Below are 26,892 nucleotides of genomic sequence, written 5' to 3'. Positions count from 1 at the left end.
ACCTTAACTTGTGAAGTAACTGTCTAAATGTAGTGGAGTAAAACATTAATTTTAGGCAAGATCAGTTTTGAAAAACAGTGAAAACACTTCTTTGGAAGGCTGGAAGCGCTCTGTGCTTTTTAGGACAAACGGCATTACGTGAGTGTCACTGGGTGTAAGTGCACGTAGACACAAGTGTTACAGAAAATAGACAAGAGACCAAGACGCCACCATGGCTAACTTGTTTTTTATTTGCACGTCCAATGAGTGTTAACAAACCCAACACAGAGGTTAGCATCCAGGTCTACAGCAGGGGGCGCTCAAACACTAAAGCTCTGAGGACATCAGACAGGAAGGATCATCACATCTGTACAAATCTACAGTCAGTCCACAGCGTCTCTTGCATCTGTGGCTCTTCACGACTTTGCCACATCTCTGTGAGTCAAAGGGAAGTTTAGTTTTACACTAGTTCCTCATCTCTGACACGTTAGCTTCAGGGTGGAGTAACTTCAACTGGGACTAAAATGTGCTGTAAGACTAAAAGTTGGAGGACAGACAGAGTCTGTCTTCGCTCAAATAAACTGTGTTCATTAATAAAACAGTCAGTGTCAGATTCACTGTAGAGAAGCGTCCACTGGGCTGTGGCCGCCCCGGCAGCTGGCTGACTCCAGTGTAAATCAGAGAATGAACATGTACAACATGAGGCAGAGAAAAAAGGAATGTGCTAAAGCCGAGGCAGCTGTGGTCACCAGCAGGGATTTCAGACCAGTTAAGAGCCTGACTTCATGATCTCCAGGTACCACAGAGCACCCACGTTGTTTCATCAGAGAGCAGGGCTCGATGACCATACTGACATAAATAAATATTATTTCACCACTTTGTTATCGAGGCTTCACAGAACAGAGCCGTGTCTGAAGACAAGCAGCTGATTTTATCTCAGTAGCAGCCAGCTCGTCATCCTGGATTCAATGGTCAGACTGTCTGAAAATACACACTTGAAACACCAATCTGCCTGTGAAGTGGCAGAGGAGTTAACGTGTACGTTAGACGACTGCTCAATATCTTTACCCTCAGTCAGGAACATTAGAGAAATGTCTTATAAAGATTCATTTAGTTAAGGTAAAGCTTCTTGTTGTCACATGTTTGTGTATGTTCAGAATAAAATGCAGGTGTGCAGATTTTCTGGGTCACAACTGAACATATGCAGAACTTTTACTTACTTTTACTTTGTGATGTTTGTGGATGGTTGATTGCACCTGCCATTGCTGAGCCTGTCAGTGGGAGTCAGTGCGCAGGCAGCACATTTATGCTGCTGCTGCTTTTTAAACAGCCTTACACCTACAGTTTATGTGACGTGTGCATTAACTACACAACTTTGTACTTGTTCATGCAGGAGACCAGAGGTTCATGTTCTCCTTTGACAACCTTCTAACCTGAACTGGAGCTGCAGTGTGCAGTGCTTTGCCTGAAAATACTACGTAATGAATGTAATCCAGCATTTGACTGAAGCATCTAAAATCAGACCACTGGGGAAATCAGCTGCAGGATGCAGAGATCAGGATGCTCTCCCTGGAGGGCCATGGACGCCGAGAGCTCGCGCCAGGAGCAGCTCCTCACTGACGCCATTGGGAGCTTTTAGCATCAAGGGCACCTCACCGGTTTTATTTACAGGACTTCTTCCTGTTTAAAATCTTACTGAAAGACAGCAAGAGCCACAGAATTTCTCATGAGGTGTCTGCAGCTGTTAACCTTATACAAACAGCACTGACACAGGCTCGTTCTCTCTGACTTCAACTGTTTAACCAGCAGCAGGAAACACATCTGTGGAGCCCACCAGTACTTCACCACAACATGAACACACAAGATGCTAGCTTGTCAAGCTGGTCAGAAGCTCAAGCGTAGCTTAGTTTTACCAACTGCTCACAAACTAGTAGTTTTATAGGGGCTGGTTAGTCATGTACCTGTGCTACCTGCAGGTGTAACTGCCACTGACATTAGTTCCCTAATAGAAACTGTGCCTGATGTTGAGTGACGCTGATGTACACGTGGTTTGTGAGCTTTCAGCACCTGTTTTCACATTTTCAGTGTTTTATATTTTCTGTTCAAGTATGTGTTTGTGTGTTAACTGGCTGTGAAACTAGTCTCCCTAGTGACAGTGAAGTTGAGGTAAAGCAGTTAAAGTCTGATGAGTAAAACAGACCACATGGAGCACAGGCAACACATCGGACCTCAAACCGATCTGTGCTGAGCAATAATGATGTAACTCTGGCATTCTGTCCCCATCACTTTGGACTCACTCGCTCAGACATGTCTGACATTGTTCCCAGCCTGACTGAGCACATGACTGGTCTGACACGAGTTAGTGGAAGGACTGTGGGTTCAGACTCGATGATGGACTGATAAGGAGACAATGAAGTCGTGGCCCAGACTGAAATGTTCATCTGAAAATAATGAGCCTATAATAAACCATATGCACCACAGCTGCTCTCAGCTTCCTGAGGATTTTGTAAATGAAACATTAGAGGAAAGCTTCCATGTTACACACAAGTATTTTACAAGGTCTCTCAGTCTGCTCGTGTCCATCAGCACAAGGCCGGATCATCAGCATCCACAGTATCAGTCCACAGTTTGAAATCCACCACATACGTCGTCATGTTGGAAAGTGTCAGGGTGCAGTCGTACATTCTGCTGCAGGAACAATGAATGACAGGGATCGTGAACTTTCTTTAAGAGGAGTGGAGCTGTCACGCTGCAGGCAGGGAGCATGCTGCCGACCAAAACAAGGATTATCGCTGAGAGATGGTCGAGTCTCAGGAGCGAGAGGTGGCACGAGATCTGCAGCAGTTTCTTTTTCAGTCCTACTGAGGAGTAACTATATGTGGGCATATGCAGCGTTTAGTTCTATGCGGTGCTACTGAGCGCGTCTCTTCTGTCAGAGCTAGAACTTCTTCCTGTCGACCAGTCAGCAGGTCCCAGCTCTTCATCTGGAGTGTTTTCTCTCTCTTTTCGGACAGACATGCGGTGAAGTGCATGACAACAACAGCAGGAGGGGAATTTTTTTTTTTTTCAATCACACGTGGGCATTCCCTCCCCCCCCATCTACACACATTGACAGCCAGCAGACATGAGGGCAGTCTGAGAAATGGATTCCATGGTTTCTCTTTTAAAAACAGCTCGTTTACTTGTGTTTGTCAGCCAAAGTCACGAACGGCAGGACTTTGCTCAGACTTGTAAAATGCAGAGGTGACAGAGAGATAATAGAGACAGAGTGTTTAACTATGAGCACAACAGAGTGTGTGTATGTTGTAATGTGTGTGTGTGTGTATGTGTGTGAATGTGCTGTACACTGAGTCTTTGTTTGCCAGTGGCGTTCACTGGTGGAGTCCCAGCTGCTTCCTGCTGGTCCCCGCTCAGTACTCGCTCAGGTTGTGCCACTTGGAGATCTGCCGACGGGGGTTTTCGCAGACCTCCCTCCAGTGGGAGACTCCGGAGGCTGAGGGGCTGTGGAGGCCGAGCAGCAGGTGGCCCAGCACCTCGTTCTTTGTGGTCCGGTCGAAGTCGACCACCAGGAACTCCACGGAGATCTCGGGCAGCAGCTCAGGCGGGATGTCGTAGATGAAGGACTCGTTGAAGACTGGGTTCAGTGTGCACTTCTTCACATGGGTTTTCTTCTTAGCGATGCGCTTACGGCCGTAGAAGACGTTCACCTTGACATAGGGATCTGAGGAGTGAAGAAGAGCAAGAATGTCAGTTGATGAGGGTTAGTTTCAACAAGGTCCACCACCACCGGGGCAGGAAGCAGGAAAACACCCTGCGGCTATAAAAGGGAACATCTGTCCGGGTGTTGACTCACTTGCTGACAGGCCCGTCATGTCCATCTTGGGGAGGTGTCGAGCCTTCAGGACGACCACGCTGAGACGGTGAGACACCGGCTGGTAGGACAGAGAGGCCAGCAGCTCTCCACGAGTCTCACACTGGAAATACAGAGAGGACATTCATTCAGTCACAGGGGAGACGTGTAGCACACATTCCCATCAGATATTAGATATTACCATTTAGTTCATGACTAAATGGAAATATCTGGACTGACTGAAATGTCTGAGAGCACACTGACAATCTGAGACGGCACCGCTGGATGAGCTGACAGAAACCGAACTGCACAAATCAGTCCCTGGTTCTAAAGGACAGGGTTCCCTTTCAGTGGACCTGCAGGAAGTCTCAGCACCACAAACCCCACTAACACGTTGTACTGGTTCAATTGAAAGGCATGCGACTTGGCACCGCACCAAAAATGACGTCACAAATGCTGGCACGTGGTGTGGTGCCAAGTCGCATACCTTTCAATTTTTGTATCTTGGCACGCAATGCACAGGAAATGAACGAGCTGGGGGTAAGAGTGTGTGAGCAGGTCCGTCTCTCCACATATTTAATCAGACCCTCTACAGACATCTGTGGCTTGGCACGCTGGCTGGGTAGAAAGCTGAAACACTCACCTGCATGTTCCTCTTGGAGATCTGCTGGCTCAGGTGGACTCGGCCTGTACTTGGGTCCACGCCCTTCAGTGGCACCACCGCCTCACCGATGACATCATCACGAGCAAAGCGATCAAAGCTGAGGACCAGGAAGTGCAGGGTGAGTTCGGGCAGCGAGCTGTAGGCCACGCCGTAGAAGGTGAAGGTCTCGTCAAACAGCGGGTCAAGGGTCTTCCTCAGCACACGGGTCTTGACGCGGTGCTTCTTCTCTGGCAGGATGGTCATCTTCACGTACGGGTCCGAGCTGCCCGCTTGCTCGTCCATGGCAGGGAGGCCCCGGGCACCGACGATGGTTACCACCAGGGCCTTCTTGGGGAAGTTGTAATCAACGGTGAGGCTGATGGTCCCCAGACTGGGCTCTGGCTCTGGCTCAGAGGAGGCGGGGGTGAAGGGGGACACCGTCTTGCTGCTGGTCTGGCTGCTGCTGGCCGAGCTGCTGTCTAGGCAGCAGTAGTCAGCGCGGACCGGTAGCGCCCGCTCCAGCCGGGCCTGATTGTGGGCGGGGCCCGTCCCAGCGGGGGGGACCAGGTGGTTCATTTGCAGCTGCCCCGGGACATCCAAGATGTTGTTCTCGGCGTCCACCAGCACCATACCCCTTCCAGCGCCGCTGGCACCAGTGGAATTTCGCTCTCCCTCCCGATCAGAACGGTCAGCCCGCCGGATACTGTGCACGATCCTCTTGCTGCTGCTGAGGGATTCTGGGTAAATGCTGATGCCTTTCAACATGTGGATGAACTTGTAGGGCGGGTCCTCGGCATCACAATATCGGTCACCGTGCAGCTTGTAGCGTCCGGAGACACGCAGGTACCGACGCTGACAGAAAGACCAGAGCAGAACCAGAACCACCACAACCAGAACCAGAACACCAGCTCCCAGGAAGCCCGCCAGCACTGGAGACATGGCTGAGACAGGGAGAGAAGAGACATTAGGAACAGAAAATCATCAAGGACACACGAGTGAGAACAGAACCATCAGCAAGACTTGCGACGACTGATTTTTCTGATTTATTCTGTTTATTTTATTAGTGACCTGAAGACGTGAGGGGTGAAACTGCTGAAAGTATAATCAGATGTTCTGGAAAAGTGGCAACAAATAGTAGATCTGTGACATGCTCCTTTACTGCCAACGAAAGTGTTGCGGCCAGTGGCTCCCAGCTGGAGTTAACTAGCCTGAGGAGCGACAGTTTGTTTCTATTACAGATTAATCTGTTGACTATTTTTCAGAAAACTGCTGCTACACAAAGAATGAGCTGAAAACACCTGGGAGGATCAGTACCTATAGAAATAATAAATGCAGCACTGGAAAGAGCTGGAAATCTCCTGACCTTTAGTCTCTCCAGTATGGACCAAACTCCAGCACCAGCGCAGCCTGCATTTCCCATAGTGCAACACAACTTGGGTTTAAATTGACAGAGTATTTTAGTACTGTATATACCCTACCACAGTACCCAGTGCAGAGTCACTAATGATGTAATCATCCTTGGACATGGTGACATCATAGTTATAAACAGATACATCATGTAAACACGGTGATGTCACCACAGTGAGTCTCCAGAGGTCTTGTTAGAAACATCAGGGAGAGAAGTGTTTGTGTGTGAAGAGTAACTGAACTGATCCCTGATGAGGAGGAGGAGGAGAGAGAGAGAGACAGCAAAAAACAGAAGGAGGAGGAGAGACGGGAGGGGTGAGGGGCTTGCTGAGGCCTTTGTTTGCAACAAACAGAGGAGGATTGTTGTCCTGCTCCAAAAGAACACACTGAAGCTGCCACACAAACACACATTTTGAGTTTAGCTTTTAGTATTAGCATCAGAATATACCTGAAGTACCAAAAGTTAAAGTACTCCCTACGCAGAGCACTACATGGTCTCAGCTAATGCAGGAACCTGTGAGTTAGCATAGCCTCATCTTCCAGCAGCTAACGCTAGCCTAAGCATTGGTGTGAGAGCCAGCAGCTCACATATTCACCCCTACATCTGCCTTTGGCATTCTCTGATTGGCCATAAGGTAAAGCTCACTCTAAAACCTGTTTTACGGGTTGTGTATGACGTGTTAACTCACACTGCATGTTCTAATTGGCCTCTGTGCATTCAATCAGCCTGGGGAAAATGTGAGTGCACACACTGCGTGCGCCAACAATGCTGGCTCTGTGCATTCAATCAGCCTGGGGAAATGTGAGTGCACACACTGCGTGCAATGCTGAAATGTGCCTGACAATGAAATTAGCTAGAGGTGACTGATTTGGGACTAAAAAACTCCTGAGTGGCCTTAAGGTGCAGTCAGACCTAAATCCACCTGGGGAAATGTAATCGTGTGGTGTGGTCACTAGCAGGAAGGGACAGGAAGTAGAGTGGGTGGGGCTGTAATCATCACCTGCAGGAGCTAGCATGGCTAGCAGGCTAACAGCAGCCTCTCTGCGGCAGAGATTATGTCACTGCAGTTAGAAAACTGATGAGAGGTCAGAGGTCACAGCCCCTCTCTGATTGGCTGGACAGTGGAGAACGTTTGACCTTTCACAGGTCAAAGTTCAATCAGAGTGAAGGCAAAAGTGTTTCACCCTGTTTGTCACAGACACGACTGGAACGTGAGTACTGGCCTGATGCACCTTTAGAACAGAACACACACCTCTCGGCATCCACAGGAACACGTTCTGGAACAGATCTCTGCTGAAACTGTCTGAGCTGACTATTCATGACTCCTACTGCTGTTCTGCTGCGTTTACTGATGTAAAAGACTTGAAATGAAAACAGTTCCCATGTGACATTTAACCAAAAAGAATCATTTCTAGCAAAAACTCTGATGTTGTTACTTAATATTTGCTGAATCTTTCGAGCAACATTTGAGCAATCTTTTAGGGCTACAGCTAACGAGTACTTTTATTTTCACAGTTTTAAATAAAGCTTTGCTTCCACTGCTTTCAACAACACTCAGTGGCCACATCACTGAATGTGAGACAAACACAACAGGTGGCCATGAACTCGGTGTAACTGGATGTTTACTGAGGCCGTTTTTCATATTTTCATATATTTCACATTGCTCAAATGTTGCTGGAAAGATTCAGCAAATATTAAGTAACAGCATTCACAAACATAAGGAGTCAGAATACTAAGAACAGTCCAGTACAACACCATGACGTGTGATAAACATGTAGGTGTTGTTGTATTATCAGCTGTCTGACAGTAAAAGCTGCACTCACTGAAAGAAAGCCTTAGAAACTGATCACAGTGAAAACCAGATGCTGTTCAGACAGAACAGGATGTAAACATGTGTGCAAGCTTTTATTTAGTCGGAACAACGTGTGAAACCCAGACCGGCTTCCACCTGACTGCGCCTTCTTCTTCACTGTGGGAACTGTAAAACCAATTTGCTCATGAAGTAACAGTATGATGAAAATTACTTGTAAAGAGTACTAATAAGTAACAATCATGTAATAATGTCGGAGTGACATCAAAACATTATCATACAAAGAAAAGGGAAACTGTGACAACACCCATTTTGTGAGAATAATTAAGAATAATTTATGGGAAAATCTGATCATGTGTTTCCTCATTCAAACGTGGATCTTCCAAAACCGGGACATTAAAATCATGTTGAATGTAGAATTTGCGGCAGAGCCGTTGACCTGGACTGTACCTAATAAAGCGGCCATGTGATGTGCATGTGTGTATATGTTATTGTGGTGTCACGGTTTATCACGTTGGATAGATGTACGACCTTGCGCTCATTCAAAGGTTTCAGGGGTAAGACCCGGGTCTCCAGTGACCCAGAACAGCCCCTGAACCCCGCCCGAACCCGCTACGTTTACTGCATCACCAAACAAACAACAAACGACGCTCATCTAAATAATAACAACGGCGATATTAGCGTACACGCTCTTTCTTGTTCATGCATGTATGTAAGTATGTATGTTTGTTTTCAGTGCACGGCGCCGGGTACAGACATGACGTCACCCGATACCCACCCCGACTGGCACGCGCGCACGCATTCCCAGGCCAAGGGCGAGATAGACCGTGCGTAGGAGCACGAGAACGCCCAGTTTACCGCGTCTGTCTAGAGGATGTTATGTTACTAGCACAGCTTTGTGTTGGTGTGGGCTACTATTTGAATCCTTTTTAATAAAATCACAACATTTTTAATTTGTTACCCATTCCAACCTGCCTGTTGTAAAATATTCAAATATTCAAAGTCCAACCTGCCTGTGGTAAAATATTCAGATGTTTAAAAGGACGATAAACGACTCTTATGCGGAAATTATCACATTTTGAGAGTTTAAATTAAGAAAATCGGCCCCGGATAAAATAAAAAACAGCGGGTGTTGGCTGATACAGCGCTGCATTAACTGGATGATGAAGATTAATGGAGACGACACAGGACATTTAGTCAAATACACTTGTTAGATTGATGATAAAGCCATAATAACTCCCGATACAATATAACTGAACATTTTAACAAAGGTTCTTCAGACGTTAAACTGCAGACAGATGGAGAAAAGGGGCCTGGTTCTCACCGTAGGTGGGTCCCAGCTCGATGATGTCCGCCATTTTGTGGGGCAGCGGGATGCGGTCCTGACCGTGCGGGGAGAAGAGCGCAGAGATGGAGAGGACACCGACTGACTGCTGGCCTCTTTTACTTCACATCCATAGAGAACGGACAACACACAGAGCGAAATTACCGAAGACGAACCACCGATCCAGGAGACGAAGCCTTCGCACATCCACTCAGGGTGTCGGCGTCTGTGTCTGTGCTCCGCTCGGTGCGCAGTGATGCTCGCGGGATACAGGGAGGCTGCGCGGAGGAGCTCGCGATGAGACTGGTCGAAGATCGTCTATTGTGAAAGATGACTCACTCAGCGGAAAAAGCAAAGCCCGCGACATCAGGATTATTACTCGTTGTAGTTTTTCAAAGGCTTGCTGACAACGGTGGAAGGAGCAGAATAAGGTGGGGGTGAGTGCAACACTTTCTACACTTTGCTCAGTTACTACGAAATTATTTACGCCAGACCAACACAATTCTAATATAGGTTAGATCAGCATTAATAGTTCTCTTTCTATGAGCTTCATCGGGGTGCAATGTTCATTTGTTTTATCAGTTTTATATGCTGAGCCACAATAAAATTCTGCCAACTCAACCTCAGCACAAGCTGTCAATTAAAAATCAACAAAACAAGGATTAAATTGATACAAGATTAGATTTTTTATGCAAACAGTATGGAGAGCAGAACCAGAATCTGATTGACTGACTTTTACTTTTGATTTATTCCTGCACTGAGTTATTCTGTTATTCTCTCTTTTGATTTTACTTTTCTGAGATATGCACCACCACTTTACAAATATTCACTGCTAAAAAAAAATAAGGCAGCACTTAAATCACACATCAGATCTTGAACAAATTATTCCAGTTGAAAACCTCTTTATAATGGTTTTCAGCCTTTAAGAACAAACTGACCTAACAACCATGATGTACAGTGTATTATTAGTTCAGAACAAACTGACTTAACAACCGTCAATGGAAACCAAAATCATTGACCCATGGAGGCTGGATTCAAAATCACATTGAATATCAAAGTGAAAATTTTAAACCACAGGTTCACCAGAGTTGTGTGAGTTTTAATACTGCAACTCATAATGTGACTCAGAAGTGTGTGTGGCCCCCGTCTGCCTATGTGCACTCCTGATAACGTCTGGCCATGCTCCTGATGAGTCGGCACATGGTGTCCTGGGGAATCTCCTCCCAGACCTGGCTCAGGGCACCAGTGAGCTCCTGAACAGCCTGTGGTGGTGCTTGGTGATGCACCGATACATAATCTCCCATAGGTGCTCAATTGGATTTAGGACAGGGGAAGGTGAGGGCCAGTCAGTGGCACCAATTAGTGGCACTAATTCCACAGGTGAGAGTCTGAGACAACAGGAAAACCTCCATCTCTTCATGTAGGCTCAGTCCAGCAGCAGTAGGTTTACAGGTCTGCCAGTATTCTGACATATGTGGTTTCCAGACATGTGGACAGAGTGAGACATCACGCACCATCCTCCTCACAGCACTGGTCCTCGCGGGAGTGGAGACCCCGCCTCTTGTGTTGCGTCATCACAGTGTTAGATAATAAACAGGAAATGTACTTATATGTACCTCAGTGTGCTTATGTGTGCTTAATAAATTTATTTTACTTAAATTATTTATGTTTATATGACTACTGTGTTACCAGGGAGACCCCAGGGAAACCTCTTTTACAGTCTCACCACATAGTTACTCTACATGGCGTAGCTCTGGCCTCCACTCCTACTGTGAGGAACCTTGGAGATATTTGTGACCTGGCTATTGTGATGGTTTAATTCATGAGGTTTTCCATTTGTAAAACCTTCCAAGAGCCTATAGAAAACAGAGTTTTATTTTGTGTGGGATGAGCAGAGGAAACACACCGAGATGAGCACCGAGATGTTGTTCAAGCTCAGGCACTGAGCTACTTGTGATTGCAACAACAGATAATAGGTATATTTTTAACATGGGAGGAACTTCTAGTGGTGACAACACTGTTGCGAGATATGGGCATCACCATGTTCCCTTTTATAAACATGTTACTGGTTTAGTGCTGTTCCGGTTTCAACATCCTCATCAGGACGGGTGATGGTTATGAAGCAGAGCAGGGGCATAGAGCGGGTCGTCTCCTAACTGGAAGATTAGTGGTTTGATTCCCAGCTTGTCCAGTCCACACGTCCAAGACATTGAACTGGCAGTTGCTCCCAGTGATGACACCGTGGATGTTTGAGTGCGAATGGGTGTGAATAGTGTGAAAGCGCTTTGAGTGTTCTGCGGTGTATAGAAAAGCACTATACAAGTATGAGACCATTAACCATGATACAGTGAAATGAATATCGGCACTTTAGAGAAGTAACAGTGAGAGGACTGACGGTGTCGCTGCTCTGGACCCTCTGATCTGGATTCCAGCACAAAGCTGCTGAAAGACAGGTTCTCAGAAAAAGGAAGGAAGGAAGGAAAAAGTTAAAAAGTGACCACGGGAACGTTTCACAGCCAGTCACACTCGCATCTCTGGCCTGATACAAGCAAAGAGACGCTCCAGAAAAATAAGGATGGCAGTTTGGGACAAACTAATTCCCTGGATCATCATGTTCTTCCTGGGAGGTACGAATGCTTCCTGACTGGTGTTATTTTGTTTACTGGAGACATCAGCTGACATATGTGATGTGTTAATTTAGTGTAAAGACAGAAAGTTTAGAATAGTTTAGAATATAAAATGGTGAGCGCTGTGTCAGTTGTGGTTAACGTAGACCTTGATGACTCTGACTCAGTTAACAGGGACTCGACTCAGACTAAACTCAGCTCTACTCGAATTCAGCAGTAATTTTACAGTAGTTTGATTAATAAGATCATTTTGCCTTTGTTGGATGCTGCAGAGACACAGACAGGAAACACCGGCACAAAGAGACAGTAGAAAATCCAACAGAGGTTGCCAGCCAGAATCAAACTGTGGATGTTGCAATCATTGGTGTGTGCTACCAAAAAAAAAACATCCATCCATTATCTATACCTTCCTGAAATAGGATCACGAGTCTGTCAAAGGGCTGACATGTAGACAAACAACCTGACACACACACTCACACAGGCAACTTAGAGTCACCAGTCAACCTAAGCTGCATGTCTTTGGACCGTGGGAGGAAGCTGGAGAGAACCCACGCAGGCAGAGAGAGAACATGCAGACTCACACAGAAAGGCCCTGGGTTCAACCCAGAATTCTGCTGTGAGGTGACAGTACTAACCACCGCTTCACTCTGCTCCCCACTACCAACTAATCACTTTTTTAAATCACTTATAATTGAGGATTAATTTCCTACTGATTGACTAATTGATTAATCAGCCAATTTTCCATCTTATGTTTGTGACAGATGTTTGATGAACAAACAGCCTTAGCTGGAGTTAGCTTTCAGTGGCACAGCTCCCTGCTGTATCGTCCATCCAGGATCTCACCACACTTGATGAGCTTAGCTCTGCTTTTTTAACACAAACGTCTGAGCAGAGGATCAGTCCCAGCTGCTGGCTGTCGTCTATGTTTGTTTCAGTCCAACATGGTTACTGAGGTTCACTGTCGTTACTCACACTCCGTACTGCACGTCAGACAGTCTTTACCTGTGTTTTGTCCAGTTTTTATAGTTTGAGTTCTGTCACATCAGGGGCGGTGTCGCCCTGCAGCAAGAAGGTTCTGGGTTGGAGGTTTTCTGTGTGGAGTTTTCATGTTCTCCTTGTGCCATGTTCTCCCTGTGCCTGTTCTCTCTGGCTTCGTCCCACAGTCCACAGACATGCAGCTTCGGTTGATTAGAGACTAAATTGCCCCCAGGAGTGAGTGTGTGTGTGTAGCCACAGGGGTTTCACGCCAGTGACCTGTGCGCCAGTCCCAAGCCCGGTTAAATAGAGAAGGTTGTGTCAGGAACGGCGTAAAAACATGGCAAATTTACTCATGCGAATCGAATTGGCTGTGGCGACCCCTAACGGGAACAACCGAAAGTAGAGTAGTTGTAGCTCTGTCACATCAAGAATAAAATGGAGATTCATGTCTGTTGTTTGCGGAAAGATCGAGACGCCGCCAAAAACAATTTGCATGTGGAAATGCTGCTGATCAGATACTGGCTCAGTAAATCTTGTTTTATCAATGTCATTCATTTTCTACATCCATGTTTGGATCCAGGTGCCGCGGGTCAATATGTGAACTATCCGGGTCCTGTTTGTGCTGTAAGAAGATCAACTGTCACCCTCCCCTGCAACTTTACATCACCTAAGCCTTCACTTCAGATCATCAGAGTTGTCTGGTGCCAGAATCATGAGATTTGTCAAGGCACCACCCCGTCTGTGTATGACAGTGAGAACCAGAACAACGACCCTCGCTATCAGTACCTGGGAGACAAGAAGGGAAACTGTACTTTACAGATCAGAGATGTAAGGATGAAAGACAGCACAACCTTTCGCTTCAGAATGGAAGCGAATGATTCATCAGGACACTTTACTGGGCAATCAGGAGTGAAGGTCACAGTCGATAGTAAGAGCGACACGTCTTCATTATATAAAAATAAGAATCATTAATATTCATCAGTGTTAAAGGACTGCTGCTGAAAGTCATTTTCAGAGGCAGTATTCTCTCCATTATCAGGAAGTGTGTGTTTGTGTCCAGGACATTTCACTGCTGAGTCTGTTTGACCCCGTCCTCGTTCCTGGGGCGTCAAATACTGATGACATGTCAAGTAGCTTAAGCGCCTCATACAGACACCAAAGGCACTTTTTAGCGTCTGTAGATGCAAAAGGTACTTGACATCAGTATTTGACACCCTGGGAATGTTTGTTTACTGCAAGTCTCACTGGTGCACCTGAAATATCCAAACATAACCTTCATGAGAAGTTTAGTGACTTCATATCATAAGTGAAACACTAACTACACTTTTGTTGAAGCTTTAAACCAAGTGTCAAGTTTCATTTTGTCTTTCACTTAAAGAAATAGGCCTAAAGCTAAGCTAGCTGCCTCGGTGTGAAAGAAAGTTTCTTACTTTCTCAGGAAACTTAAACACAACCTTCTCCTGTTGAAGCTGCAGCTGTGCAGCAGGTTCTTCCCATTCAGGATCAGACTCCAGTTCAAAAACCACTGTATGTAGTCCAACACCTCCAGCTGTGGCCATTAGCCAGCGTTCAGACTGGGTGTGTTGAAACACAACCCTTCACAGTTTGTCACGGAGGAGAGCGGTTGATGTGTACAATATGGCCACGCTGTGATGAGTCTGACAACATGAGTGGCCTCTGTCATGTTTCCAGCCTGTGAATTTCTATTTAGTTTTTATCGCTAACATACTCAACTTCTCACCGGTTTCCACCACCATTGTGTCACATGGATAGATAAACCACTGTTTAACCTGCAGTAAAGCACATGGTGTGTTGTTGTGCTGCACTTTGAACTGTGGCCCAGGAGAATGAGTGGTGCTCAGTGCTTGTGATAACCGTGGCATCATGGTAAATAAGGGTCTTCTTCTCATGGGCATCCACATTCCCCTGTATATGACTGGTCAGCACAGCGTCTTGCCAGATGACGTCACTGTGCAGAGCAGAAGAAATGGCTGTTAGAGGATGTAGAGAAACTGATACAGTGTTTAAAGAATAAAATGTCACAAATATGTATTAAAACAGACTCAGTATTCATCAAAAATTAGTTAAAGGGATTTTAATACCAACACTTTAATGAAAAATGACGAAAACCTACAACTTTATCTGCAGATGCCACTGACACTTTAATGAAAAATGACGAAAACCTACGACTTTATCAGCAGATCCCACTGAAATGCAGATAACCAGCTCCACTGGTGAGACAGCAGTGACAAAGGGTCAGACAGTCAAACTACACTGCACTGCACGCTGCACTTTTCACCAACTGGAGGTCGCCTGGTTCAGAGACGACAACGCCCTCTCAGAGACTGGCCCCGCCCTCCAGCTCAGGAATTTGATGGCAAAGGATTCTGGGAACTACACCTGTGCTTTGAAGACCAACATCAACAGGCGCTCCCAGCTGTACAGTCTGCATGTGGAGAACGGTTAGTTTGGGTTCAATCTGGCAACATGTTCACAGGGTTCAGACACCACCTGAACTACATATGTACCTCATATGAACAAAATCTTGTCCACGTTAGAACTGTACCAGGGTCCTGATGTTTCTTTAAATGTATGTTACCTAAGATTCCCCCCACCATCTGATAACCCCAGTGACAGTGGGACAGGATGTGGCATAAGGTGTAGGATGTAGGTTTAAGCTTCTCAGACAGAGTCAGCAGTCACTCCGCTGTGTCCGAACTCCTCTCAGCTCCTTGTTCACAACATTTCTCTCATGTTTCACGTGAAGAAGTGAGGCAACACTCAGAATGGCTTCTGTCTGCAAATCAGTGTGTAGACGGAGGAAACTTAAACTAATCATTAAACACATTCAAGAGAATTCATTTTCTTTCTTCAGTATTGTCAGCAAAGAACTGACAAAGTCGATCGTTTACATTAAATGTGAAGATGCTGCACATGTTGCTTCTTCATCCTAATGTGAGTTTATGACATTTTTCAGGCAGATTTCTTTAGACTTGAACCACTTCCTGCTCAAAATGTCTCTTAATTGAGCTGCTAAAAGCACAGCATTGCACTCAGTCCTTCTGCTGTGCACAAGAGTCTCCTGATGTCCTGACAACACAGCAAGTCGCAAACAGCTGAATCTCACACAGCCACACTTTGTAAATGCTGCTGTTGTTATTTTGTTCATACTGAGGCTGTTGAACCTGCTCAACACGGACTCAGAATCTGATATGAATCCGCCTGGAAAACGTGCAATCAAATGATTTATCGATATGCCTCAATGCAAAAGTATCAAACATTCTAAGGTCTTATTTTGAGCTGCAAACACTTTACCCAGGTGCAGGGCCAGATCCAAGCCGTGTGTCTGTCACTGTGGTGGCCGGTGCGTCTGTCGCTGTGCTGCTGGCTCTCTGCGTGCTCGTCCTGGTCATCTTTGTCATCACTAGGTACTTTAATCAACCTCCTGCTATCACAGCGAGTGGTTTGTTACTGAGCATCTAAGTAGACTGACCTACTTCAGTACTGTACTTAAGTACATGTCATTAATTGTTTCTTTGATTTTGACCATTGTATTTTATTCTACTTCATATGTCTACTCTGCCCCACTTCAAACTCAGGTCAGAGTTCATTGGTTATGCAGTTTGCAGTTAAATAATGTTTGTATAGCAGTTCGTATGAGTGCAGTCGTTTATTGTGCCACCAAATCTGATACAGCTTTCAAATAATTTATAACTTGTGTTTGCAGGAAGCGAGCAGCCGCAGGTCCTAGAGCTGGGGGAGATGAGGTGGAGCAAAAGGTGAGTGGTGTCTTTGCTTCTGTTATCAGTGTCTGTTATTTTTAATTTTTTGTTTGTCTCCCACATTATCCTTGTTTTAGCGGAGGGGAGGGGATTCTTTATGGTTGCCTCGAACAAACCAGGGTATGAATGTGCAGCAGCTTGTGGCCACTCAGAACCTGCTCTTTCTGGCAACACAGCAGCAAAACCCAAGTTGTACATTAGGATAATTATTAAAAACACACAGTTTTGGAAAACATACATGTTTAACTGTGCTTCAGCATCTTTTATAATAAAACCTGAAGTAACATTTTGACTACTACTTTTTAATTAAAAGTACATTCTCAATGAATACTACAACATACTAATAAGCTCATTTAGCTGTAGTTATTGTATTTTTATATACTCAATAACATTGTACCCTTATTTTAAGTAAATATATAGTGTTGCCATTTTTAAGCATAGCTTTTATAACCATCAATATGGTAAATAACAAAATATACTGAAATATACTTGGGGACACATAATGTACAGTGTGCAAAGCAATGAAATGGACCATATTACTGTTAATAAAGTGATACACGTCATAAGAACCTGCTGCTGTCGTGTTAACTGACACATGCAAAGCAGTCGGTGGATCTACATGGGTTTGGTTTTTAGATCTCTTAAAGTGAACCAACTTTACTCAGTGCCTTACTCAGACAGTTGCAGGCGGACGACTGACAGCAAAGACATGACAGACGTGTCTGTCTGTGGTTTGCAGCGTCCTGATGCCATTTACAGTAACATCCTGATGCCAGCTAAGCAGGAGTTGCGTCATGGACAGGAAACCGAGCAGGCTGTGGAGGACGTCAGCTACGCTTCTGTCCAGTTCACACACAAGAACCAGCCCAGGTATGACGGGCTGATACCTCACCTGTAGGGACGGATGCTTCCTGTCTCTGTCTGTCTTCATGTGTTTATTTGTCTGTTTGTTTGTGTGTGTTCATGCCGTAAATGTCAGAGACAGAACAAAGGAGCTCAGAGCTTAGTAAATGTTATTTCTACAAAACAACACAGGTAAAAGTGCTCTAAAAGCAAAAGACTTAAAATATTTAAAAATAAAACTAAATACAAAAAATAGGTTAAAATCAAAATAAAAAAGAAGAAAAAATGGTTTGGTGAAAACACTTGAACAGAAAGCAGTGTTAAAAACGTGTCTTGTTTCACAACAACAGGGCAGCTTTTCCAGAAATATTCAACTGTAACGTTTTGTATAAACTGCACTTGTTTTCTTCTAGTTGAATCCTGAAGTGTTTCAACATGCTACCTTAAATTCAGGTGTTCCTAATATTCTGACCCTCTCATGTATGTAACCGGGGAGGACAAAAATATAATAAATATAATGTCGTCCAGTACAACACCACCTTTAACTGTGACCTCAACAATAAACATAGAATTGAACTGATACATTTGACAGTTTCACTAAAAACTAAAACATGTTGAGCTTCATAAACACAGATGTTAAGGCGGAAGTGTTGCATTGAAGTGGTACCTAATAAAGTGTTGGGTAAGTGTAGTTTGTTTTTTTTACACCCATCTTCCTCATTTTGTATTTTTGTTAAAAATACAGTGTGTGTGTGTGTCTGTGTGTGTGTGTGTGTGTGTGTGTGTGTGTGTGTGTGTGTGTGTGTGTGCAGAACATTGAGAAATGAGTGCACCATATACAGGGCGAGGTCCCTGAAAGCCAGTTTCACTGTATTTAAAGCAGGTTTATCAGCAGTGATTAAAAATCTGCAGCTGCTGCTTTTGAACCTCTTTTACCATCAAGTCATTGTCTTGAGTAGATTTTGATTTGTGGAGCTTTTGTGTTTTGCTGTGTTCTTTGAGCTTGTTTATATGGGTTATAATGGACCTGTCTGTTTATTTGACCGTGAAGCACAACATAGACTGTTTTGTTCTCTTCAGAGCCGCAGTGGAGGCGGAGGATGCCATCGTCTACTCCACAGTAGCCAGCAGAAGTTGAGTCACGTCTCATTCGCACCCAGAGGAAACGGAGGAGGCGGTGTATTTGTGTCTTGGTTAAACTTCATCAGCCTGCTACAGCTGCTCCACCGAGTTGACCTGCTGGCTTACTGCATTTACCGTGGCCATTTTGGGAGAACTGTTCAATTCATCCATAAGGTGCAGCAGGACTAGCTGAGGGGGCCCAGAAAAAAACAAAGCAATTTGACACAACACATCTTCATAAGAAATAGAACTGGACCACTTCAGCTCTTAAAGGACAAGGCCAGTCATTTTCTATACCAACAGTATTTTCACTCCCCATACAAAGACGATGATCTGCCTCTACTCACTGGTAATGTCTGTCAGTCTGTCAGGTCCTGGATCAGCCTGTACGTCTGTGCCATAGACGTCCACTAATGTTCAAATATAGTTAAAAACAGGGAAGTCCACCACTGCACTGGGTGACATGTCTCCTCATTATGAAACACCAGACCCTGATACCTGATAAAAATATCCAGTCATCTCATGCAGTTTGTTTGCCTACTTCAGCTGCATATGGTCTTTTGAAACCTTTGGAGCAGCCTTTTTCAAAAATGTCTGGTGTTTCATGTCACCCAGTGCAACCATGTGTCTCCATGGTGCATTTTAGTCTCATGTTCAGAGGCCACTTTTTTTGACTGCTTCAAATTACATTTACTAACAACAACAGAGTGACAGGAATTGGTCGTGGTGGCTAGTGGGTGTGAGTCCACATCCTGACCCCCGTCCGTGGTTCAAACCACAGCAGCACTTTCGCTCAGGTTCAGTGTCTGAAGCTCCCATGAACAGTTTCTGTGTTAATCCAGACCTCTGTGTTTCTGGGGTCTGAACCAGGAACAGGTTTTCATAAATTTGATGTTTCAGAAGCTTCAGTATTAACCATGACTTGCCACATATGTTAGTTGACCACACTTTCTCTTTTGTTAATAAAAACCACAGTCCGTCAGTGTTACATTTCTCTATGTTCAACATATGTCACAGGTCAGTCCTGTATTAATGATATATTTGATGGGAAGAGTCCAACTTTTTTCTTAATCTGTGAAACTAAATTAAGCAGAATTTTGTCTGTGTTTTTATTTATCATCATTATTTTTTTTTAACAGATTATGAATATTGACTTGCTTTTTGCCTTCATTTTTGTTTGTTCTTTATTGTATTATAATAACTGCTTTGTCTTGTGGTTTTGTAAAAAAACTATAAAGATTTATTCAATATTATTTTACTGTTTGATTAGTTTTTGATAATACTTGGCAATAAAGTAAATGCTTATGCTTGACAGACCGTGCACACACAAACACAGTGACTCTTCCACCCTCAAGAAAATCTATAAAAGAAATAACCTTATTTAGATAACGTCTAGAACTATAATGTTTACTTCCCTTCCGGCCTCGAAGTGAAACTGTCATCACTATAAAAAGTGATTAAGTAACTGAGTGGCAGTAGAAGGAACTGGAAACCAGCTGGGCAAAATGAATTTCACCCAGAAAAAAGGGAAGCAGAAGTTTTCTACCACATTTAGGCAGTTTCACAATGTAATGATTCAGTTGCGAGGGTGTGCTACTGTCCAGCACTACTATGTTAGACTGTCTTTGTGTATGGGCTGGACAAAATAACAGAAACAACTGTTAGTATAATGCAACATAACAGCAGCACAACCTGCAGCCTCCACTGTGATCATGCAGGTGAACGAACACCTCTGTGAAACATCTGAACACACACTGAACATCCTCACCTTCATGGAGGAAGATTTACTGCAGCACTGTTGGATTGGACTGATTCAGTTTGACCCAGGTGTTCCTAATAAACTGACCACTGAGTGTAGTTATCAAATAATATTTACATCTGCTTACAGCCACATTATTGTCAGTTACAAGCCAGTTATTACATGTTTAAAGACTGATTATACAGGATGAATAAGGGATTTCAGTGTTACTACTGTTAAATACTCAGAAAATTGTATAGAGTCTAGTGGCATGGTTGAGCAGTCACAGCTCCCTGAGGTGACAGTATTACTCCTTTTATGTATTGTTGTACCAGTGTTTATTATGTTTTTACCTTTCTCTGCTTATGTTTGTGTCGCTGACCAAAATGGCTGATGTAAATGAGTGACATCTGCCCCCACATACACTCTGATGTGTGTAGGAGTTTGCGCTGCTGCCATTATTGCACTGACCCAGGATGAATCACCACTGTGTTACTCTTTATGCAACAGTCATTATTGCAAAATATGTACTACATTTAGATGTAGTAGCCTATTGTACAACTCTGAGCTACTTATACTTCAGTATTTCCATTCTGTGCCACATTCTACTGAAATACTGTATTTTTTTTACTGCAGTACATGTATTTGCCAGGCAGTACAGTTAACCCAGTCTAAAGACCTTTGATATCAAACCAGTACCTCATCAGTAGCAGTAAAGTACACAAGCATCAGCATCATGCAGTTAAAGACTCGGTTATGGTTTTGGTTAACTTCCTATGTTGTGCTTTTATTTTGGTAGTTCTTTTCTGTATCACATCACCTCACCAGCTCTAGTTTGACTCTGCTTCTGCTTGTACCCTGCTAGTTTCACCTACTGCTCATTTTCCCAGCCTGGTGAGCTTTTATAACCACCTGTCATCCCTCAGTCAGGTTCTTGGCAGTGGTGGAAGTTAGCTAAGTACGTTTACTCAAGTACTGTACTTTGTACTCCATTACTTTCATTTTATAAGTTTAGTTACTAGAAACTTTCCATAACCAGATTAATACAAGAAAGATTTTATTTATCTATGGTGGAAAATTCACAAGCTACCCAGCAGAAATTCAAATGAAATGCATAAAAGCCAGTTGAAACTAGCTCTGCTTTAACCAGCTGCAACATTAAATGTGATGTACACAGTAATGTACATAATGTAATTTTATTACAATAATATGATATACATGAATGTGAAATATGCCATTCTGTGTAATGAGTACATATACTTTTAGTGCTTTAGTATGGTTTGATCCTAATACTTTTGGACTTTTACTTAAGTAACATTTTGAATGCAGGACTTTTATTTGTAAAAGAGTATTTTTACACTCTTGTATTACTACTTTTACTTAAGTAAAGGATCTGAATATATCTTCCTCCACTGGTTGCTGTTCGTCTGTGTACACACCCCATTTTTGCTCCTGGCTTTTCTCTCCCTAGTTGCCTTCATCCCCTGTGTTTTCATTAGGTTTTGCTCGTGCCTTGCCTCAACAGTCACTGGTCTCGCGTGCCTCGTTTATGGGTTTTGGATATTGATTTTATGGACTCTGGTTTCCATCCCTCCTGTATCTGGTTTGTTACTGTCTTGGCTTCTGCAGTTTTGTTTGCTTTCTGTTTCTTTGTATGGGTCCCTGACAGGGCTGTTTTAGTTAGCAAAATTTCTGGAAGTATTCTTGTATGTTTTAGTCAGGTTGAACCTTTTGAGTTGTTCTATGTATTGTTGTCCTTTGGTTTCACTGTATGTTCTCATTAAATCTGGCCCGAGGATCAAGCTGAGTCTGCATTTGTGTCCTTTCTCTGTTAACATAACAAACTTGGCAGTGAAAGTGCACAGGTATCAGTATTGATCATTATGACTACTTTTACTGATGATACTGTGGCGACCCTGACCGGCCGCTGATGTTCATGTATTCTGTTGTGTGCAAATGGGTTTGACACTGTTGTTGAAAGCTGTTCATGTATTGGTTACCACTGTTTTCTAGCAAAATGCCGCACTGTTCTGGCCAATGTGGGATGGGGGGAGGAACAGGTGCGGGAGGGTATAAGAGGAATGACAGTTGGGCGTGTGGTTTTAGGTTCTGTTGGCGGGCGATGGTAAAGTTCGGGAAGAGACCTGTAATGTTCTGTTTTGTTACTTTTTCCAGTGAGCACACAGTGCTGCGTTTTACAACCCTTTTCTTTTGTGTTTTTGTACGCCTGAATAAAGCCAAGAAAAGACAGAGAAGGTGTTCTCCTCAATGTCAGCCTAGGTGCCAGCACACAGCTGGATAGTTAGATGTCACAGTTTAGGATAGGGTCAGGCCAGCTCTCCTCAACCCAGCCAGCGGTCGTCACAATATTTTAATATTTCTGTAGCAGGAATTCTGAATGCCGAATTTTCTTGTAATGAAGAATTTTAACATTGTAATGTTAGTACTTTAAATAAAATATCTGGCTACTTCTGCTGCCCCCACTGACCATCAGGTTGTGTCAAAGTGAATTTTATTTTGGTAGTGCACGCTAACGACGGGACGTCCTGTTTCGGTGTGATAGGTCAGTTCGGGATAAAGATGGCGGCGCCGGACGAGTTGTTTTGCTGGGAAGGAGACTGGGGTCTACCGTCTGTTAGCACTGACTGTCTGGTGGTTCTGGTGAGTCTCCGCTCACACTGACCCCGAACCTGTCCACCGTCTGTGTGTCGGTCTCGCTCACATTCAGAGACATGGGTTAAACGACACGATATCTGCTTATAGCGTTAGCATGCTAACAGTTCAATGAATGACAGTATGTAGTCGGTAATGGACGGAGGTGTCGTTTATTCCCGGTTCAGAGCGTTTCCCTCCCGTTAATGCTTCCCGCGGCAGTGGTTGTAAATAACAAAGTACATTTACAGAAGTTGTATTTTTCAGAATCAGATGAATCAAACCAAACACAGTAGAATCATCAGACTAATCCCCGGTGGGAAATCCACCAGCTATCCAGCAGGATGTAAAGTACTTCACAGTAACATCAGCTCCACCTTTACCAGCTGCGGTATTAAAGTGATGAACACAGTAATGTCCACTACTATGGTCCAGTAGTGTTAGAGACATTAATGTGACACGGGCCGATCTGCAGGACGGGTACTCATACTGTTGGTACTTCAGGTATGTTTGAATGATACCTTTGTACCTTTACTTCAGTAACATGTTCAATGCAGGACTTTGACTTGTAACCGAGTGTTTTTACACTGTGGTATTACCCCCATCTGGACAGAGTATTTTTACACTGTGGTATTACCCCCATTTGTGGTTTGGGTCATGATTCGGTCTGGTTCAGATTTAGAGAATAAGAAACACATCATGAAGTAAACTAATCAAATCAGTCACTGATCATGTGTATTGATCAAGCTGTGTGATTTCTGTAAATATTGACAGGTCACATCAACAGAACAGTCAACGGGCTTCACTGTGTGGGGAGAGGAGAGATGGTCTGCCCAAGTAGAAACATCTAATAAAATTAAACAAAGTAACAGTGTTTAAAAGGAAAAATAAAATTATGCATCACAGATTTAAGTTCTGCAACTTTTAAGAGATTTCACTGAAGTAGATGCTGAAATCCAATGAGAATAGTAGTTTGTTAAATTTGAAGCCTGTATCTGAAGAGATCCTGGCTGCATACGCAGATTACTGACCACCGACCCCAGCAGGAAGTGGTGGCTATTAGCCGGAGGCCGTTAACCTGGGCAGGGGCAATGCTGGGGTTCACTCTTAAGCCTTTTTGGTTTTATTGTCTGCAATCAGGGCTGAGGTTGAGAGTCAGTCGTCTTGACTGCAGCCAGGCCCCTCTCCAGGTCTGCTCTGGTGTCCATGTTTGGGAGGATGAAGATGTGCTGACTTCCTGGTTGTGCATTTGTTTGAGAATAATACATGAAATGATTTGAAACATCTCCAGCTTTGCACTGTAACTATAAAAGTGCATATTTGGAATATGTTTATCAGAAATCATCAGGAGTTGTTTCTTTAAGTGGAGAAGCAGATATGGATTAAAGTGTATGAGAAAAACACTGACTGGCACCGTGTCCTAGTCCGATGCTCCAGTACCAGACAGGTCGCGGAAACTGGAGATTGGCAGTCCCCTCCCCGTCGCCACAGGTCTGTGAACCTTCTGTGAGCCTGAACCATTCACTTGTTGATGCATCTAGATCCAGTCTGTGGCCATGGGGTTTTACCATCCCCTGACAACTCGAATGCACTTCCTACAAAGATCAGATGCTCAACATCTGTGCCCATGTTCAGTGACATTTGTAGCACAGAGAGCAAGTTTACTGTTGGGCCATAACCCAGTTTGTTAAGGCGGCGTTTCTGTGCACACGTGTGACCTTTGTGTTGTCTTTGTTAAGGCGGCGTTTCTGTGCACACATGTGTGACCCTTGTGTTGTCCTATAAATACACATATTTGCTCCTCTTTTTTGTGTTTTTGCACATTTGTACCCATTTATATGTTTGTGTACGGATGTAAATGACTAATCAATTATCAAGTCGTTGCTGTTAATAATGGAATTGATTATAAATATACTGAGGAGGATGTGTGGTGTAACTTTCAGGAAATGAGCTGTAGTTGTACAATTAAGTTCATAACTGAATTAAGCAGAGATGTTAGAAAAACTATACATTTAAAGGTGCGTGCTGCTGTTCAGACGATTTCTGAATCAGTTTGAACAAATTATGTGTCAGTGAAAATTCATTTAAACTTGGCTTTTTGAAAGAGTGGCAACACAACTGTGGTCTGCCCCACTGCAGGAGGGAGGACATGTCAGACCTATTATTGATCAGCAACAACACAAAGTACCATCCTTAAATCCTGTTCAGGAGCATGGGTTGTGATCTACCACCATGCAAAAACAGGTTTCTACAAACAGATTCAACATCAACATTTCAGTCCGTCCTATAAACAGTTTCACTAAAGCTGAGATGTCGGTTGTGGTTTCCCAGCATGCTTTGAGGCTGCAGACAGTTTCCATGACTGCTGTGGTCCTGGGAGTCTGGTAACGGCGTGGATCCGGTGGTCCTGCCTGGAGTCTGTGTTTGTGTTGGCCTGAGATCTGACAGTGGAGCAGCAGTGCAGTCTGGGTAATGATGGCTGCAGTGGTTGGAAAACACTGCCTGGCTGCTGCTGCTGCTGGTTTTTCCAAAGCTGTGGAGGAACCTGTCTCATTAAATCCACATGTTCCAGACCAGCTCTGTCCCATGAAGCACATCACCTGATTAACCAGCATAACTTCAGAGAGTCAAGCAGGTTACCATAGAAACAGATCTGGTTCCTGTCAGGTCAGCTTTCAGACTGAGCTGGTGTTTCAACTACTCTGTTCAACTGAAACACAGTTTAACACACAGTTCCTCCCAGAAGGTTCCTCATTACCGCTGAGTTTGTTTTCAGTACACTTGGATCACTGAATCAGTACTACTGTAATACTGCTTTAAGAACATTTGTAATAAAACCTGAAGGCTCTGCACAGGTTCATCTGGGCAGTGGTGGCCTAAAGGTTAGAGAAGTGAGCTTGTGACTGGTCGTTGGTTCAATCCCTGGACCAGCAGGGTTAAATGTGGGTGGGACAGGTGACAAAGTGGTGCTTCCTCCACCCTCAGTAATACCACTGTGGAGCCCTTCAGCAAACCTCTTAACCAGCTGAGGTTAATGGTGTGAATGTGAACAGAGTAAAAAAAAAAAATTTCCTCGATCACACTAGATGGACAAAAGTCAAAACACAGTCAGCCTGAAGGCAATGACTGTCAGGCATGGAAAGTGAAGAAGTCTTTTGTTAATTAAAAGCTAGAGGTCACATATATGAGGTCAGTTTTCAGTGTTTCCTCCTAAATGTATTGGAGGAGATTTATACGGCAGTAATACTCAAGTAAAGTACATCAGAGTTCAGTGTTTCCCCTAAGTTTACTTCAGTTTAACTGAGTTAAACTGAAGTAACACCACTGTCAAGTGGAGCTTGACCACTGTACTTCAGTTTAACAGTTAAACTGAAGTAACACCACTGTCAAGTGGAGCACAAGCAATAAATCAGCAAGGCCGATATACTGATCAGTCTCAGCTCATTACAGATATATTGGCATAAATGTCAAGAGGCTAAAACAGAGAAATACCCAACAAATGTTTTTACTTGTGATCAGAGCCAAGTTTCTGCTTCAGTGGTGAAACGTCCTGCAAGGTGCCTTTGTCAATCCAACCTGTTAACAGGAACGGTTTGCATCTCCTGGCTTGTGTAAAGAAAACTGGCCCATATGTCACTGGGATGTTTTAACCTCCAAAGATCCATATCAGTGCTAGCCTGAAATATGATATCACAGGTAGGACAGGAGGCGGGGCTTCAGGTGTGTGCACAGGTGACCTAAAATTGAGCTCCCACATCTCCTCTTGATTGATGACCTGTTACTGTAGGACTCCGCAGGCACAGACAGGGTGTGAGCTGTACTTTCCTCCAGCATGAAGTTGCATTTCTTATTAGAGGTCTGCACTGAGGCGCTCGCAGCTCTTTGTGACCTTATTTTAAAGCTTCTCTATGTTTTTTTATGAATCTGTGAAACAACAATATGAAACCAGGGTTTAACATCCAGCTGTCTCAGGTAGTGACTGGCCATCTGAACCTGCAGCTTCCTTCAGCTTCACAGTGAGTCTTAGCTCGTTGTTGAGAGTCGGACCACAGCGATACTGTCCTGGTTCACTCTCATAGCGAGGCTCTGGGCCGCAGCAGGGAGCAGCTGTTCTCAGAGAAGACACAGCCGCCGTC

At 44.1% G+C, this 26,892-nt stretch overlaps 3 protein-coding genes across 4 annotated transcripts in view; 2 read left to right on the top strand and 1 right to left on the bottom strand.

Moving 5' to 3' along the window:
- Positions 1-210: 210 nt before the first annotated feature.
- Positions 211-9,310, bottom strand: syt11b (synaptotagmin XIb). The gene is made up of 4 exons (XM_020618755.1): positions 9,015-9,310; positions 4,473-5,413; positions 3,833-3,953; positions 211-3,700 (listed from the first exon to the last, which is right to left on the bottom strand). Exons 1-4 carry the CDS (start codon positions 9,046-9,048, stop codon positions 3,390-3,392), a joined length of 1,407 nt encoding a protein of 468 aa, XP_020474411.1. The 5' UTR covers positions 9,049-9,310; the 3' UTR covers positions 211-3,389.
- A 1,802-nt stretch (positions 9,311-11,112) lies between these two features.
- LOC109970880 (uncharacterized) lies at positions 11,113-19,540 on the top strand. Of its 2 annotated transcripts, XM_020618757.1 has the most exons (7): positions 11,113-11,641; positions 13,200-13,547; positions 14,821-15,081; positions 15,939-16,047; positions 16,347-16,398; positions 17,141-17,271; positions 18,325-19,540. In XM_020618757.1, the coding sequence occupies exons 1-7, from the start codon at positions 11,590-11,592 to the stop codon at positions 18,380-18,382; spliced, it is 1,011 nt and encodes a 336-aa protein (XP_020474413.1). In that variant the 5' UTR covers positions 11,113-11,589; the 3' UTR covers positions 18,383-19,540. The 2 variants fall into 2 exon arrangements, with proteins under 2 accessions (XP_020474413.1, XP_020474412.1); XM_020618756.1 differs by lacking the exon at positions 11,113-11,641 and having other exon boundaries at positions 12,945-13,547.
- A 3,109-nt stretch (positions 19,541-22,649) lies between these two features.
- The window catches only part of mtx1a (metaxin 1a), a 16,153-nt gene continuing 11,910 nt past the window's right edge, over positions 22,650-26,892 (top strand). The window contains exon 1 of the mRNA XM_020618822.1: positions 22,650-22,765. Coding sequence (XP_020474478.1) covers positions 22,685-22,765 — 81 coding nt within the window. The 5' untranslated portion in view covers positions 22,650-22,684. The remainder of the gene's footprint in view (positions 22,766-26,892) is intronic.

The sequence above is a fragment of the Monopterus albus genome, unplaced genomic scaffold, assembly GCF_001952655.1.
Source record: "Monopterus albus unplaced genomic scaffold, M_albus_1.0 scaffold209.1, whole genome shotgun sequence".
Taxonomy (NCBI): Eukaryota; Metazoa; Chordata; class Actinopteri; order Synbranchiformes; family Synbranchidae; genus Monopterus; species Monopterus albus.
Note: the sequence above shows the minus strand (reverse complement) of the source record. Positions and strands in the feature narration are given on the sequence as shown.